General features: G+C 32.0%; 1 protein-coding gene across 1 annotated transcript; it reads left to right on the top strand.

Annotated features, from left to right (window-relative positions):
* Positions 1-31: 31 nt before the first annotated feature.
* Positions 32-8,064, top strand: LOC139509076 (chymotrypsinogen B-like). Its single transcript, XM_071296067.1, has 6 exons — positions 32-156; positions 2,178-2,388; positions 5,543-5,633; positions 6,487-6,667; positions 7,382-7,515; positions 7,869-8,064. The coding sequence occupies exons 1-6, from the start codon at positions 111-113 to the stop codon at positions 8,034-8,036; spliced, it is 831 nt and encodes a 276-aa protein (XP_071152168.1). The 5' UTR covers positions 32-110; the 3' UTR covers positions 8,037-8,064.
* The last annotated feature ends 10,413 nt before the right edge of the window (positions 8,065-18,477 follow it).

Below are 18,477 nucleotides of genomic sequence, written 5' to 3'. Positions count from 1 at the left end.
TATATAACCTTGTTCTTGTTCTGATCTTGACGTTATCTAAGTATACTATAAACGTGACAGACCTTCATGTATATTACGATTATCGCTTCCGTTGTTTGAATTCCGCTAAGATGAAGACTTTTGTAAGCTGTTTAGCCTTGGTGATTTTTACTCTAGGTAAGGACGAGGTAGGGATATAGAATTCCAAAGGTGACGAATATCTTATGCTGTTTTAGACTCTGGGTAAGGAACAGGTAGGAGTACACTCTGTATAGACTTCCAGTAAGATGATGAATTACGTATGCCGTTAGCCTTAGTTGTTATTACACTGGGAAATGAACATGTAGGAATATAGACCCGATAAGAGACAACTTATGTATGATGTTAAGGCTTGGTTATTTTTACTCTTGGTAAGGAGGGATACAAATTTCGTTGTGAGGACGAATTTGTAGCTTGTTCAGCATAAGTAGTTGTATTCTAGTTGAGGGACAGGTATGAAAATAGACTTTTGATAAGATACCGACTCGTGTGTGCTGTTTGGCCTTGATGAACCTCACTTAGGCATATAGACTTCCGGTAATATGAAGACTTAATAATGCTCTTTAGCCTAAAATGAATCTTTTTCAAGGTGTGTATCAGGTTGAAATATAGATACGGTAAGATGACGATATATGTATAGCCTAGCCTAGGTGGTTTTTATTCTAGGTAAGTAACGGTCACAGAGGGTAAGATGACGACTTGGGTACGACTTCCGGTAAGATGACGACTTTCGCTACATTAATGAACACTCGAAACAACTATGTACAGGTGCCCTGTTGTTAAACACTATCTACTTAATACGCTTTCATTTTCAAGAGCTTGTTAAATTTTTCAAAAATTGATCCTGATCCTTCAACGTTGACATTATCCTATCTGTTAGATGTTTATGTATTTTAAGTATATACTGACTTCCCAGTGGCAATTCCAGAACTTTTCCTAAGGGGGGGGGGGGGTGGGGGGGGGGAGGGTCGCTGATTGACCTTAAGGGGGGCCGCTGCAGTCATGCTTCAATGGTTCCCTATATAATCAACCAAAGTTTTCCCACAAAAGGGGGGGGGGCTACCAGGGCCCCCTGGATCCGCCTATGCTTCCCCTCTTTAATATATACTCAATGCTGTGACATTGAATACAAGTAACAAACATGATTTTGTATTAACTCTTTATATAAAAAAGAGGACATTTGGTAAGATTGCCAATGAGACAACTATCCACCAAAGTAAAAACGAAGTGGTAGTAAAAATTATAGGTCACCATATACAAGTATGTATACTTATAAAAAGAAGATTTCATATGATTGCCAATGAGACAACTGTACACAAGAGACCAAAATGACACAGAAATTAACAACTGTAGGTAACCGTACGGCCTTCAACAATGAGCAAAGCCCATACCGCATATTCAGCTATAAAAGGCCCCGAAATGACAATGTAAAACAATTCAAATGAGAAAACTAACGGCCTTTTTTATTTAAAAAAATTAACGAAAAACAAATATGTAACACATAAACAAACGACAACCACTAAATTACAGGCTCCTGACTTGGGACAGGCACATACATACATAATGGGGCGGGGTTAAACATGTTAGCGGGATCCAAACCCTCCCCCTAAGCGTGACAGTGGTATAAAAGAGGGACGAAAGATACCAAAGGGACAGTCAAACTCATAAATCGAAAATAAACTGACAACACCATGGCTAAAAATGAAAGAGATAAACAATAGTACACAAGACACAACATAGAAAACTAAAGAATAAACAATACGAACTCCACCAAAAACTAAAGTGATCTCAGGTGCTCCGAGAACGAACTATAAAAATCAGCTGAAAAAGGCTTAATTAACTCATGAGATGGACAAAAATACAAGTGGACGTGGCCGGGTACTTGTACATCCCAACAACAAAAAGGACACTAGGAACAGATCTGAGAGTACTCGCAGTTATCGGACAGCTAGTTCAAAGCCACTAACAAGTAATAAATATAATATACTTGTATACTTTTCAATTCAATCGGTATTAACTGCATTCTTAATTGCTGTATGAGCTTGTACATTGTTCCATGTTCTTTTATCTGATTGATGACTAACTAAAATTTAAATCATGTAAAAAAGGAGGACATCTTCACTGATGTAGAACAATGATTTACGTGTATATTTGTTTAGGAGTGACAGCACATGGTCCTCGTCCTGCAAGACAAAATGCCAGAAATAATTCAAATCGAGGCTCTAGGATAATTGGTGGATCGACATCACAGGCACATCAGTGGCCTTTTATTGCCTCCATTCAGTACCATGATGGTTATCATTTCTGTGGTGGTGTACTGATAGGACAAAAATGGGTTCTGACTGCTGCCCATTGCACAGAGGGAGCAAAGTAAATACTTAAGCTAGGTTTATGGCTAAGAATATGTGCATCTTTATTGTACAGATTTCTTCGATTCAAACAACATGTAAATACACGACATATAACATTGTTCCTTTTTCGCATTGTTTCTTTTCCTCGGCTAATACCTCCAACGCCTAAATGTACAATAAAAATAGCAGCAACTGTATATAATATACCAATGTGACAAACGTCAATTCGACGTAACTGCGAGCACCTTCGATACTTATAACTTTAAATGTCAAATATTATATGGGTCATTTTCAAAAAATGTCGAATTTTGAAATTGAAAAATTTATTAAAAGTTACTTATTCAAACAACCCTCTACATAAGCAAATCAAAACAAACAGTACTTTAAGAACAACCTATTAAAAGATGCAATCTTAATGATGTCATACAAGAATATCTTGAAACATTTTTTGATCGGTGGTACAATATTTTGTCTATCCTGTTACCATTTTCAAAAGAAATTTTGGGTTATTAAGAAAAGGTTTAGATAAAATGTCAAATTTTGAAATTGAAAAATTTATTAAAAGTTACTTATTCAAACAACCCTCTACATAAGCAAATCAAAACAAACAGTACTTTAAGAACAACCTATTAAAAGATGCAATCTTAATGATGTCATACAAGAATATCTTGAAACATTTTTGATCGGTGGTACAATATTTTGTCTATCCTGTTACCATTTTCAAAAGAAATTTTGGGTTATTAAGAAAAGGTTTAGATAAAATGTCAAGCTTGTTTTACGTTACCAATTAGATGGTTTTCAAGAAAATAAACTTCTATATATATTTATTCTGTAAAATAATAGATTATTTGCCAATTTTCTAGGTTGTACTGAAAAATGGCTCTAAAAATTGGTTTTCATAGGTTGTAAAAATTACCACCAGCAATGCAAGTCTAAGATAACAATTTATATTGTTCGGCCTTTTTTCACCCTTTCAAATAAACCCAACATCAAGTAAATCCCTCATAAGTTAATTTACTTTTCTCTTTATTTCGTTGGTAACAGGAACGTACGTTTCTGATATATCACTATATAAAAGTCTATCCTGTTACCTTTTTGTCTATCCTGTTACCGATATCAGTATTGCACCTGGAAATGCTTAATTGGGAAGATTAAGACGTTATAACCTTAAGATGAGTTCAAACAATGAAATGTTTCATTCGTTTTCCACCTACATGTTCAGATAAAAAATTTAACGACGTTTTTGTCTATAATTGTCTATCCTGTTACTGTAACCATAGCAACCATAGTAACAGGATAGACATAACAGGATAGACAAATTTCTAAGTTTTTGATTGCTGTTGTGAAATAACTACTCCCTTTGGTGAAGTGATTATGGTTTTCTATTGTGAATTTGGTTTCCAACACGTTATTACACTTTTTACAACCATAATGTTAGTATAATTAATCAAAATGGTTGGTAACAGCATAGACATGTAAATAAGTACGCTCTATTTTTTTTTCATTAAATGTCTTGAAATATTTTTTTTCTACACTGTCGTTCAAGAAACGAGGCGTTTTAAATGTAAAGATAACTTTGCATTTTGAAATCAACACTGACTGATTCAGTATTCATAGGGAAAATAATTTAACGACTGATTTAAGTAGCGGTAACAGGATAGACATGAACCTCCTGTACGCTGATTGAATTTAGTTTGTAGATAATCTGTTACAAACAATGATAAAGAAGCTACGATTTTTCGTTAGAATTATAATTAACATTCTTAAAACTTCCCTTTTGCAGGTATTAAGGTAATCAGAAAATCGGAAAAAATTCATTTGAAATGTGTTTTTCTGACAACGTACGCACACAAATACCCCCAAAATCGGACTTAAATGCAGTTTAATCTGTATCAAAATAGATGTAAGGTGTGTTTATTATTAATGTTCTGAATCACAAATCCGACAAGCTCTCATGCATTTAAACCACTACAACTGAAATTTCATCAGAAATAAAATTTTTTAGCATGGGTGTACTGAAAATTCTACATTTTTTTTTTAAATGACCCATATAGAACCTTAAAGGGGCACTAGCTACGATATATAAAAAAAAATAAAGTATGATTTTTTTTAGATCAATCATTAATCAAATTGGAATAATGAAATAATAATTTGATTTTAGCAATCAATTTCCTTTAATTTTGTTGAAATAAGCGATTAAACATAATTTTTGACTGATTCACTTGCAAGTGAAAACGTCATCATCATTCTAACCGGTATTCATGTGAACTTCAAGTTAACCCCTAGCTAGAGATTGACAACGCATGCATTGTACGTGTACTGGTTATTTAAAGAAAAAGAATGTCAACAATGAAAGTGAAACTACGGTAAATCATTTGATTACTAATTCGATGCACATAAAATCATTCTTATATGGTTAAAAACAATGAGAAACATCTATTTTTAATCTATAAATAAAATCAAACAGACCTATAAAAATCCAATTGCACGTGTTGGTTTAATCTATTCGTATCTTTATTTTTGTTTACATCGCTTATATGGTCATCTGAGGTCAAATCGATAGTTAATTAGATGGCGTCTGGACTAAAATACACACGAAACGAACCTATATATTATCTACCCCAAGCTCTGTAAACTGTTTATTTTAGACTTTTGATAGTTTGGATAAATGTTTTACATTGTTATAAACCAAATATGAGAATTTGAGTCAAATCGGTTACAATGAATTTGACAGCTAGTGCCCCTTTAAACCCCACCCGTAGAACCACCAAAAACTTTCCTCGTGCCTTATGCTCCTAACGTTAAACTTTATAAATAGAACATACTGTTGAAGAACCAGTATCAGAACTAGTTATACTAGTTCCAAACTATAAATAATTACTACAAATAGCTAACAGGAAAAAAACAATTTCAAACGAAATAAAATATATTTAAAGTATTCAAGCATTTATTGATTATCCAATTATCTGATATTTTTCAAAGATATATGTGGCAATTACTGATGATTTTTTTAACCAAACTGCGTATGTTGACGTTAAAAGTGGTGTTCATCATTATACGTGATGTGTGATTTCCTACATAGAATTTAACTTTGATAAGAATTTTACTATCAATTAAAAGTTCACAGGTTGTGAAATACGTAACTACCAAATTTCTTCATACACCAAATTCAGATCTGGTGATTTCCGTGTGGTACTAGGGGAGCATGTGATTGGTGTGGATGATAACACAGAGCAGACCATTAATGTATCAGTCATACATAATGTTAGTACACATAATATATCAGTAATGTACAATGAATAGTTCATCAATGTATCAACAAGACAACGCAAATGAAAAAAGAATGGTACTTTATTTGGCCTTTTTAACTTTTTTGGATTCGAGTGTCACTGATGAGTCTTTTGTAGACGAAACGCGCGTCTAGCGTATATATAAAATTTAGTCCTGGTATCTATGATGAGTTTATTTGAAGCACCAAAAAACTGGGGTATGAGTCAGGAAAGGTGTTCTTCGGGGTTACTTTCCTACATTTCTAAAATTCAAGGAAATATTTTTTCGACCCTTTTTAACAAACATAACACATGATGTAACATACTATGGTTTGATGGTTTTACACCGAACATAGTAGTATTGGTATTGCTTGTCAACATACAATTGCCGAATACTAGTGTGGTGTTACATATAACACGCGCGCGTTTAGTATTTACACGTTTAACTGGAATGGTATCTATTATAAGACTAAATCAAATACATATTACGAGTGTATCCAAATAGTAAATTAATTAGTAATTCTTAGTATCAGTTATACTTACAATCAGAACAAAGACCATACAATTAAAGTATCAATACTAGAACTACATAGTTATTCATAATTGCGCTGAAATATAATAAATGAAAACGTTAAATTAGATAAACAACTAACTATATCTAGTATATTTAATGTTCTGTAGTTTGACGTCCATTAACTGAACTAGTACAAATTTTTAGCTGAGACCCGCCTTTCAGTGATAGATTTTCACGCTGTGTTGAAGACGTTTGTTGTTTTCTGCTCTTTGGTCGGGTTGTCGTCTCATATTAAACATATTCCCCATTTCAATTCTTAATTTTATATCTACAGAATCCGTTCTACAACTTACAAGCACCGGAGCATCTTTTCTACCTGCCTTACGACCTAGCATTAATAGAGCTAGAACAACCTGCTGTACTGAATGGATACGTGCGCACAATTAATCTGCCAAACTCATGTGTAGGGTTTGATGGACAGATATGTAAGATCATCGGATGGGGAAGAACTTCAAGTAAGAAATAAACCTTTGTTTATATTTCTCATTGATTCAGAGTTAAGTTAAATGCTTTGCCTTTTTACAGAGATAGCAACACGAAATGCTTTTTCTGCTAACGTTACGTTAAGTTAATTTTATTCACAATGTCATATGCATAAAAAATTGTAAACAAATTGTATATCGCGATGGTTATTGATATATGTTGAAGACATTTATGATACAAAATTGCGGAATTGTTATCGTTTCTTGATTTTCCTAGATAGCTGTTCCTTACGTCGTAACTACAATCCCCTTCCCTTTCATGAATGTGACTTACCGAATTAGACTGTTTACCGGATTTGTTATCACATAAGCAACACGACGGGTGCCACATGTGGAGCTGGATCTGCTTACCCTTCCGGAGCACCTGAGATCACCCCTAGTTTTTTGGTGGGGTTCGTGTTGTTTATTCTTTAGTTTTCTATGTTGTGTCATGTGTGCTGTTGTTTGTTTGTCTTTTTCATTTTTAGCCATGGCGTTTGTTTTAGATTTATGAGTTTGAATGTCCCTTTGGTATCTTTCGTCCCTCTTTTACACCTCTTTTTTATTAGCTGAAAAATGAATGAATATATTTAAAATTAATAACTGAAATCTGAAATATCTAACAGATCATAAAAAAAGTATTTACATTACTATATATGCATTTGAAAATAACTTGTTAATGCTTTTCTTATACACATTTTGTGGCAGGAGCAAGCCAGACTATCACATTACAGGAAGGAGATGTTAACGTTATACCAATAGATGTCTGTAGGAACACGTGGGGTAGTTATGTTTATTATGGAAATCTATGCGTGTTTTCATGGGGAACAACTGCATGTCAAGTAAGTTGCCTAATAATTCATCAGTGTTGTATGTACATTTTGTATTTCTTGGTCTCGATTAAAAAATGTATTTGAAATATACCTTTTTTGTTTTTAAAATTCTACACTGAATTTCCATCTGTGAAACAGCCATAGATGCCGTGGTATAAATTTTTCTTTTAATGATTGAACATGTCTCATAATGTCTATACTTAACATTATTTTTTAATTATTTGTTTCCCATTGAAACGAAACTGATTTAAAACCATTTCATTGAGGGATATCCAATTTTTTGTATTTTAACTGTTGTTTTTTTGTTTTATATAATGTAAGGATATCAATTTCCTAGAAACAATTGAATTATGTCGTTTTAGGGAGACAGTGGTGGTCCTTTGGCATGTCTCGGGACAGATGGGTACACGTTAGCCGGGATATCTTCATGGGGAGATATAGACTGTGGTGATTACCCCTCCATTTATACTCAGGTGGCTGAACATTTGGGATGGATCCACGATATCATGGACTACCACGGTTCTTCGTAATAAAAATATATATACATGGCTTAAAAAAGGACACGTTTCGATGAATTCCCTTAAATAATTATTGATCTTAATTATTTACAATAAAATTGAGAACTAAAACTAGGAATGTGTTAAAACAGCAGAAAACAGGCTAAGGCGATCAATGTGTCTTCAACACAGTATAATACTTTTAGTGTAGCTACATTTTTGTATCTTGATTTTTATCAGAAATATGCCTGTCTTACCATTAGTGAGACATAACGTATCGATCAACTTTCATATCATTAAGTTATGACTTAGATATGACAGACAAAACTCAGCTACAATCACTGAATAACAACTAAGCTACTGCTTACTTGGGACAGGTACAATCAGAATTCGTTTTGATAAATTTTCAGGGAATGCTGAACTTCCCCATACCTGAAACAGCACAACATAAGAACATATTGTCAAAATCAGTTGCACATTGCATGACTTACTGGATTGGCACAAAACTCAAACACAACTGACATGTCTATACGTGTATATACAGACAAAAGACACAAAACCACTGATCAATTAGTAACAGATACATGTACAGAAGACGTATTCAAAGCCCGTGACAACTTATAAATACGTCTTGTTGGTCTATACTATAAATGTATCAATTAGTACACATCTAACGGATTTATATATAATTAGTGTCAAGACTTCATTAACAGTCTTAAAAAAGCAAGCCATTGACTTCATAAACAGTCTTAAAAAAGCAACCCATTAACTTCATAAACAGTCTTAAAAAAGCAAGCCATTGACCTCATAAACAGTCTTAAAAGCAACCCATTGACTTCAAAAACAGTCTGAAAAAAGCAACCCATTAACTTCATAAACAGTCTTAAAAAAGCAACCCATTAACTTCATAAACAGTCTTAAAAAAGCAACCCATTAACTTCATAAACAGTCTGAAAAAAGCAATCCATTGACTTCATAAACAGTCTGAAAAAAGCAACCCATTAACTTCATAAACAGTCTAAAAAAAGCAACCCAATGTGCAATGCCAAAATGTTGTAAGGTTTTATCGAGAGGATGTTAAACCATCACAAAACATATTTAGCTATGTTTTAATTAACAAACTCTGCACACAGCAATGTCATATACTTAGGAATGTGTACAGTTCTGCAGAAACAGCCAAAAGTTTAAACCAAATGTTTGTATCTAGTAAAAGATAAACGTTATTTGTGGTAACGAAATCCATATCTTAATGATTTTGACAAGGTGAGTACGTTATAAACTGACAAACACTGATTTCACGTGAGTTTCACGTATAAGCTCGTTTGAACATGAATTTCACGTGAGGTTCACATGAATTAAATTTCACGTGAAATTGATGTGAGTGAAATTTGCCTGTGTAAATCCAACACTAGTACTGTTATTAGATAATAGAATATTGTTTTTAATGGTATTAATATTGATTTTGTTATAAGTAAATTAAAAGAAAACTAGATATTATTGTTATATACATATACACATTCATGTATCTACAATCTCTCGATGCCTATATATAGGCATTGCAAAAGGTCATGTTTTTCTCTGATTTTTAATGACTTCTTTATACTAAGTCCATTGGATGTTGGATTTGTATTGATTGATTATTAGGTCTTAGATGAATGAGTTGTTTATTAGTTATTAGTGGCTTTGAACTAGCTGTCAGTAACTGCGAGTACTTTCAATTCATTACTTAGTATCTTTTTGTTGTTGGGATATACAAGTACCCAGCCACGTCCACTTTGTGTTCTTTTTAGATGTATTTATATTTGTATTCATCTGGTAAGTTAAGCCTTTTTCAACTGATTTGTATCGTTCGTTCTTATGTTTTACTGATACGCCAGTGTCACAGGTCCAGGGGGATCCCGCTAACTATGTGACATTTTTTATGCATGTGCGAAAGTCAGCAGTATGTATGGGTCATGATTCAAAACAATCGAGTCTCTGATAAAACGTCGCATTCATCAGTTAAAAAACTGTGTGAATGATCGACCGTTTTCAGAGATAAAGAGGCTGAAAAATGTTTATCATCTCTTTATGATTAATATGTTGTTGTTCCCTGCGGACAAAGTTTCAAATGATGCTGTCTTCATATGTAAATTGTACTAATACGAGTGTCTTTGTGATGAAATAAGAACAAATGAGCACTAGGTAGTCCCACATACATAAACATGTCCCCATTCGTGGCTTTCTGCTGTTGTCATTTACATTAACTCTCCCTTTTCGAGCAAGGTTCTGTGTGTTTTAAGCCCAAAATTCTGTATTTAGTTCTACCTTATCTCTGATTTAAACAACAAATTCGCTGAAACTGACATTATCAAGATGCTTGATTTCTTGATTGACAACATACTTGTTACTTTAGGAGGGACGTGTTTTTCAACAGTTTTGGAGGTCAAGCTGTGTTGTACACGAATCTATAAATTATTTTGGGATGCTATGAATAACAAAGAAGCTAAATTCATTCAAGTGTGGACACCACAATATATCAACTGATTACATAAAAATTAAGGCAGTGGCTATTTGACCGGCACCGGCAAAATAGTAAATTTGCTATTTGACCGGCACCGGCAAAATAGCAAATTTGCTATTTAGCCGGCTCTGATTAAATTATATCTAACTGGTATTAAAATTTAAGAATAGTAATTAAATATCAAAATTTTCTATTTAAAAACTGTTGTTACTGTTGCTCATATAAACACTTAAATTTCTTATCTAAAAAAATTTAAAAAAACTGTCTACACATCGAAAATTTGACAAAAGTAAAAATATGGTGAATCATTATGAATAGAAGTGAAGTAATATAGGATAAATTAAAAAGTAAAGTACAAATATGATAATATACTCTTTTCATTTACGGAACCAGCAATGTGATTGTGTTGTCGATGCAATCGCAGAATGGTCTTTTTGTACCATGAGAAGACTTGAGAAATACAATTACATGTATAATCAAGCGATTATCTGGCTTGGTCTTTTAAACAAAAACCGTGAAAAAATAAAAATTTCATCAGACACATTTTTTTTCAGTATAAGAAGGAAATGTTCCTTGATTTTTTGAATTATATTTGAGAATGAAAAGGTGAAAAAAAGACTAAAATAAAGAGAAATGTAAATGTATTTATCAATGTATTTTCTCATTTTGAAAAATAGCATGTAAGTTGCTTATTATCCAATCTAGCTCAACCCAATTCACATTAGAAGTTTGTTTATCTCTAATTATTTTTTTCTTCAAATTATTATATGATTTTTTTGAGGTCATGTTAAGTTCCAGGAAATTGCGAGAATGCAGAATTTTTCACTATTAACACCAGAGCTTCCAGGGGCCTTGAAGGGCCCCAAGACCCCTCGTCATATGACTTAACCCCGGCTTTGAGTACACATAATTTTGGCCTAGCTACACCTCTGGCTGTTTAGAGCGTATATAAAGAGGAGAAAAAGAACCCTATCTACATATGTAACATATGCACACAAGATGTAGATTCAAAGGAAGCCAGTGTAATGTGTAGTTCCTGTTTTGAGTGGCAACATTTATCTTGTGCTAGACTAAACAACTTCCAAAGGCAAAGAATTGGTTTTGTAACAATTGCAAATGTTAAATCATGTGTCCATTTGAAATTCATAGCAAACAACTATTAATATTGTCTGTTTTATGATGTAGTTTTGCATAACACTATTTTTATCACTGGCAGAATATTTAAACCATAGATTTTACACAGATTTAAATTTGAAAATCAACATTTTGTTATAAATATTTTAGAAAAAATATATTTATAAATGTATTTACAAATGTGTTTTCATGCTTTTAATTAATATTATAAAGTTATAAATTATTTATTTATGAAAATCTTTTATATTTTATTTTACTGTATTTTTAATGCTTGATATTGTGATAAAATGATTTAAAATTATTATTAAACTTTTTTTATTCTCTACTAATCACATCAATGGACAGTTTTATTAAGTGCCGGCTAAATAGCAAATTTGCTATTTAGCCGGTGCCGGTCAAATAGCAAATTTGCTATTTTGCCGGTGCCGGTCAAATAGCCACTGCCAAAAATTAAACCTTGTGTCAAAATTTAATTGATTTCTATTTACTTAATATATTTAAGTTATTGTGCGAAAACCAAGAATAATGCTTATTTGGGCCCTTTTTTGGCCCCTAATTCTTAAACTGTTGGAAACCAAAACTAACAAAATCAATCCCAACCTTCCTTTTGTGGCCATAAACCTTGTGTCAAAATTTCATAGATTTCTATTAACTTAAACTAAATTTATAGTGCGAAAACTAAAAGTATTCGGACGACAACGCCAACGTGATACCAATATACAACCAAAATTTTTTCAATTTTTGCGGTCGTATAAAAATTGATAAACAAACTGGATGAACAAATTGTGTGAAATTGTCATTAAAGGGCAATAACTCCTTAATAGGTCAATTGACAATTTTGGTTATTAAACATATTTGTAGATTTTACTTTGCTGGTTAGAGTTTATCTTTGTCTATAATCTATAATACTAAAATTACGAGGTCCAATTTGTCAGCTGTCATCACGTAAAAACGACGAATCAAAAAATTCAACTTTATATATAACCAATATAGTACAAAGGTGTAGATTAAAAATTACACCACTCCAGGCCCTTTTGTTTTCCACGTAATTAAAATTGCCAATAATTAAGAAGTTCCGGGTCGAGTCCGATACCGATAGTATATTCACCTGTTACCGATTACCTTATCTGTACGTTCCGCATCTGACAGGCGCACCACCAAACGATGTATTCAGGATTAATATGCTATATAGTATTACACGGGTCATAATCACAGGGTTGACACTACTTAATTGTCAAATTGTTACCTATTGTAGTATTTTAATCAGTTAGACTTTCTATGATAACAATACGAATACTAAAAATCTGGACTAAAATAAGGCGTATAGGTAGTTTTCAATTTGTTAGCAGGCATGACATAAAACAGCGAAACAAAGAATTCAATATTTATAACTAATATAGGACAATGCTATTGATTAAAAAATACTCCATTCCAGGACCTTTTGTTTTCCAAATAATTAATATTATCAATAATTGACAAGTTCCAGTTCGACGGATTCAAACAGAAAGATTTGAAAGCAGAGAAAACTGTGTATCTTATAATCAGCATGACTTTATCAGATGACAATACTAATACTAAAATAAGGCTTGCGCATAGTTATATACTTTAATTCAGTCACGGACCCGCGATATACGGGTGTGTTCTAGTAATATTAAAGATGATAACCAAAAATTGCAAAATATTCTTCAAATTACCAATTTAGGGGCAGCAACCCAGCAACGAGTTGTCTGATTCCTCTGAAAATTTCAGGGCTGATAGAGCTTGACTTAACAAACACTGTCATCTCAGGTCAGATTTGCTCTAAATACTTTAGTTTTTGACATATATTAATATTAGCCAAATACTGCATTTTACCCCTACTTTCTATATTTAGCCATGGCGGCTATGTTTATTTCACAAAACAGATAATAATACATAAACTTCATCCTAAATACCCTAAGGATCATTCAGATCAAGTTTTGTTGGAATCGTTCTAGTAGTTTCATAGAAGATGTTTCAAATAGTTTACACCCGACGGACGACGACAAGCCGTCAAGTGATGACAGAAAGCTCACATTTCCTTTGGAAAGGTTAGCTAAAAATGCTAATGTTCCATTTGTTTTCCACATAAATAATATTTCCAATAATTAACAAGTTCTGGGTCGAATCTGATACCCTTACTAATTCAGTATATGTCACAAATAGTTGTCTGTTGCACCTGTAACCTTCTGTCAATCCTTCCCTTTATCAGGACAAGATGGAATTCTTCAAGTGGTTGTTTAATATGTATGTAACACTATAGTACACTATTTAACAAGTCTGTTTTCTAACATCTCAATACCATTATTAATTTTGGTAAATGAGTTTAATACGGCAAGTTTATTGTAGTAATAATACCAGGAGGGGTCAAACAGAAAGATTTTGAAAGCAGAGAAACTTCCATCTTTCAATCAGCATGACTTTAACAGATGACAATACTAATACTAAGAATCCAGGCTAAAAATAAGGCATAGCTACTTAAATTCAGACACAGACCTGCCATGTTCTAGGAGTATTTGAAATCAAACTTATTGACCAATGAACCTTGAAAATAGGTCATGGTCAGATGTAACCTGAAAGTTGGACATGTATACATTACAATCATTTCCTACACCAAATATTGTGGATCTGATGATTGTGTTACGGCCTTGATCTGAAGAGTTGAGCCTTTTTCAACTGATTTTTAAAGCTAACATGTTTAACTGCACCACATTCTGATTCAACTGATTTTTATAGCTAACATGTTTGACTGCACCACATTCTGATTCAACTGATTTTTATAGCTAACATGTTTAACTGCAGCACATTCTGAATGTAAGAGTCTATCCCAGTCAGGAACATGTAATTCAGTGGTTGTCTTTTGTTGCTGTGTTAAATATTTATTTTTCATTCATTTTTTGTACATTGATAAGCCATTAGTATTTCACCTTTGAATTGTTTTACATTGTCATTTTGGGGCCTTTTTCATCTGACTATATATATGCGGTATGAACTTTGCTCGTTGTTAAAGACCATACAGTGACTAATTGTTTTTTAATTTCTGTATCTCATTTGCAATCATACCACTTCTTCTTTTTTATATTAACCAATTAAACTTAAACCTTGATTACACTTCCATGAAATGTGGTCAAGGTCAGGTGAATCCTGTTTGACAGACAAAGTTGTCCATTTAAGAAAAACAATATTCCAAATATAGGTATTGTTTTACTCAATATAAGAGAGACATCTGCATATCAAAAAACTTTTTTTTTAAGCATTCCCAAAATCATAAAAAATTATGTCAAGAAAGGAGTAGGGACAATAAGGCCCTTATTTGGCCCAAAAAATACTGTAAAAGAGCCTATTAGGCTTAAAAAAAGATATGCATATAAGAAATATTTTATTTAAAAAAACTTTGTAAAATATCATTCAGAATTAACAATAAAAACGTATATCATATAAACTTAAATAATAACACATAAAACTTTCCTAATTGCTGTGTTTGTTATTTTGAACAGATCCCACTGGAAATAGTTACATTTATGAAGACCAATAGAAAATACAAACACATACATAAACATATTCAAATCAATTTTTTGTTTATAAATATAGTTAAGATATGACATAAATTATCTAGTTCCATCTATCAGGATATTAAACTACAATGACAAAGATAGTGTGTATACGTATAAAAGTACCAGAACTAACATAAATAACAGTTAAACCGGTTAAAAGATTTCCGTAAGACTAGTTTAAAAATTGATAAACCATTTTAATTTCTAAGGGTATGGTTTTGATACATAGTGGGTTTTTTCTTGTTAAAAAACAGTTTTTGATAGTTCATAATATGGCTAAGATCTTAAGCCTAAGGGTATATTCATATTTTCTGATCATTTTACTCACACAAAATCTCATTATGTCCTAACTTTCAGAAAGTTTTCGAAATTGAAAGCAAGGTGATTTTGCATATTCACTATCAAACTAGTAAGCCAAAACAAAGCAAATTTCCTGGTAACAAATTATGATATGCTTAATTAAAAATTAAACAGGTAGTGGCAAAAAAATAAATTAAAGCTTTCAGAATATGAATCTGAAAAATTATACAATACAAGCCTGTACGGAAAGAGAACTAGGACAAATAACTCAATATACTGACAAACATATAAATAAATAAACATGTACACGTAACAAATGACCATTTATGGACTTCTGATAAAATGCCATAAGATACAGTTCTTCTAGCTTATTTCAGATCTAATTATCTTTAAAGGAAAAAGAATCAAACTCAGGCAGCCATAAATAATTATAACATGTCAAACTGAAAGAAGTTACAACTATTTGTAACATTATCACATTGTCTGCTATATTGAGATTTCTTACATATATGATATCATGTTTTAAATGGATTCTTAATATATCTGTTTGTACTAAATATCCTGTCATAGAAATCTATGTAAAATATACCATACACATTCAAAATCTCTATTTATTCCCCCTCAATGGGACATTTTGTAGAAATCTATGTAATAATAGTTCTATAATTTGGATTCTCTCTGCTCCTTCTCTAGTTTCCATTCAAACTACTAGTTACTCATCAATCATCAGTAAGATTTCATCTCGTTCTTGATACAAGTTTTATAGGTGCTCCATGTGTCCTGTGTATGCATCAGGTGGGACTGAAAATAGAGAACACAATGTATATTCAAGAGGAAAGAAAGTTAGCGAGTTCAAATATAGAAAACCACTGGAATGTTAAGTCATGTTTGCATATGTACTCCTATAGTAGTAATATCCCTGGTAATGGTTTTATTATTTGTTGAGAACTCTACCGTGACCTTTATTTGTAAAACTCTGCTTCATTTAGACTCTATTACATGACTGTCTCATTGGCCATAACACCACATCTGTTTATTTGAAACTTGTAAATGTTTCCATTCCAAAAGTTATAAGTATCATGTATTAAAATAAATACAATTTGCTCCACAGATTTAAATTAATTTGTATTGGATTTGAACAAGCTGACAATATACTATATAATCTGAAAAAAAACTTGTATATTATGAGAAAAAAAATCCTGTTTATTGTGAGAAAAAAAAAGGAACTAAAAGCTACCACAGGTTTCAACTAAAAAAAAAAATAACCGGATATAGAAAACATATAAATTATTTAATATTGTTAATCTATGCTCATTTGCCCAGTTTATTTTTTGTCACCTACTGATAAAAGCAATGTTTTACTAATTTACAAAATGACGATTAAACATGCTGTATATATATATAGAAACTGAATAACATTGTACAGGGTAACCATTCTGATATACATAAACAAAAAAAATATACCATGTGTAAACATGTATTAACAAATCATGCAGCACATTTGTACAAACAACTATTTCCATTTTATTTCTTATATGAACATTCAAATAAAATAAAACAAAAGCTAAGGCAAAACAAAACTATGTGAAACAATGAAAACTTGTACAACTTTTTAAATGATCTCTGTTTGTGCTAAGTGGTTTTAATAGTATTTTACACCTACATGACCTAATTAGCAGTACAAGTGAAGTATGTTTGTTAATGTGACACAAGTTAATTATGTATTGATGGTTGCATATTTAGATATTTTTACTACAGTTACTAATATCTTTATCAACTTTGAAACACAACTTTTCATTTTATTGTAATGCTCAGTTTATTATCTTCATTGAATAATATTTGTTAAAGTTAACACAGCATCTATGGCAGTTCATCACCTGGCCCATATGCTTGTAAAAATAAACATAGCTATTCTACATGTTCTCCTAAAGATTGTACAGCCGATCAAACGCAAATCATAAATAGTATTACAAAGATGATGACAAGATTCAAATTATCATTATACATCCATCAATATTGACTTGAGTAAAAGTGTAACAAGTTTTCATCAACTATAACGTAACATGGAATGAGACAATTATATTACCTTGTATTTCTGAGGGGAGAAAAACAATGTGTCAATGTTATAAAGATCAAACAAGTCTGTCTTCAAATAATGTTTCAGAAAGACAATGTTAACGAATTGTTTATATTATTTCAAAATCACTTTCTTCTTCTTTACTTTGGTTTTAATTTCTATATTATAATTTATTAATAAACAGCATCTCTTAAAAACTGTAACACAGAAATATTTCAATCAGAAATTCTAATGCAACAACGTTTGTAACGTTTATTTTGATTGGAGAACGTCACTTTCTTACATGGCATCAATTGACAATTGATGCTATGGGAAGTACGCGCAAGCGCAGACGGCATATGACAGATTTTAAATACATGTTTTAACTTTGTTTTCTGTCAGTTTCATTAGAATGGAGATAACAATATTGTATTTTAAGCTCCGAAAGCATCAATTTGGGATTTGATGGTCGCAAATACCTGTTTACTGTCTCCGCTAACGCGTTGCCAGTAAACTTAATTTGCGACCATCAAATCCCCAATTGATGCCGTCGGAGCTTAAAATACAATACAGTTATCTCCTAATTATTGATTGAATTCTAAAAATCAAACTATGATAATACTACTTCGGACAAGATTTGAAGACAGAACTTTTTGTATAATGGTGCAACCATGCTCAGTGTCACAACACACATTTGGTATTAACCTGTCATAAAAAGGAATAAACTGAATGGAATTTATTAAGAATAAGTCATGCCACAGTAAAAGCTGTGAAATGATGTATAACAGGGATCATGGTATTTGTGTCTATGTTCAATTTTATTGAATTACAGATCTTGCATCCACGCTTTGTTTACAAGGATCTGAAATCGTTTGTTCTATTTTCTGTTCAGGTAATTATTACATCAGC

This window comes from Mytilus edulis, unplaced genomic scaffold (genome assembly GCF_963676685.1).
Source record: "Mytilus edulis unplaced genomic scaffold, xbMytEdul2.2 SCAFFOLD_957, whole genome shotgun sequence".
NCBI lineage: Eukaryota > Metazoa > Mollusca > Bivalvia > Mytilida > Mytilidae > Mytilus > Mytilus edulis.
The sequence above is the reverse complement of the archived record's forward strand: the minus strand, read 5'-3'. Positions and strand labels throughout refer to the sequence as shown.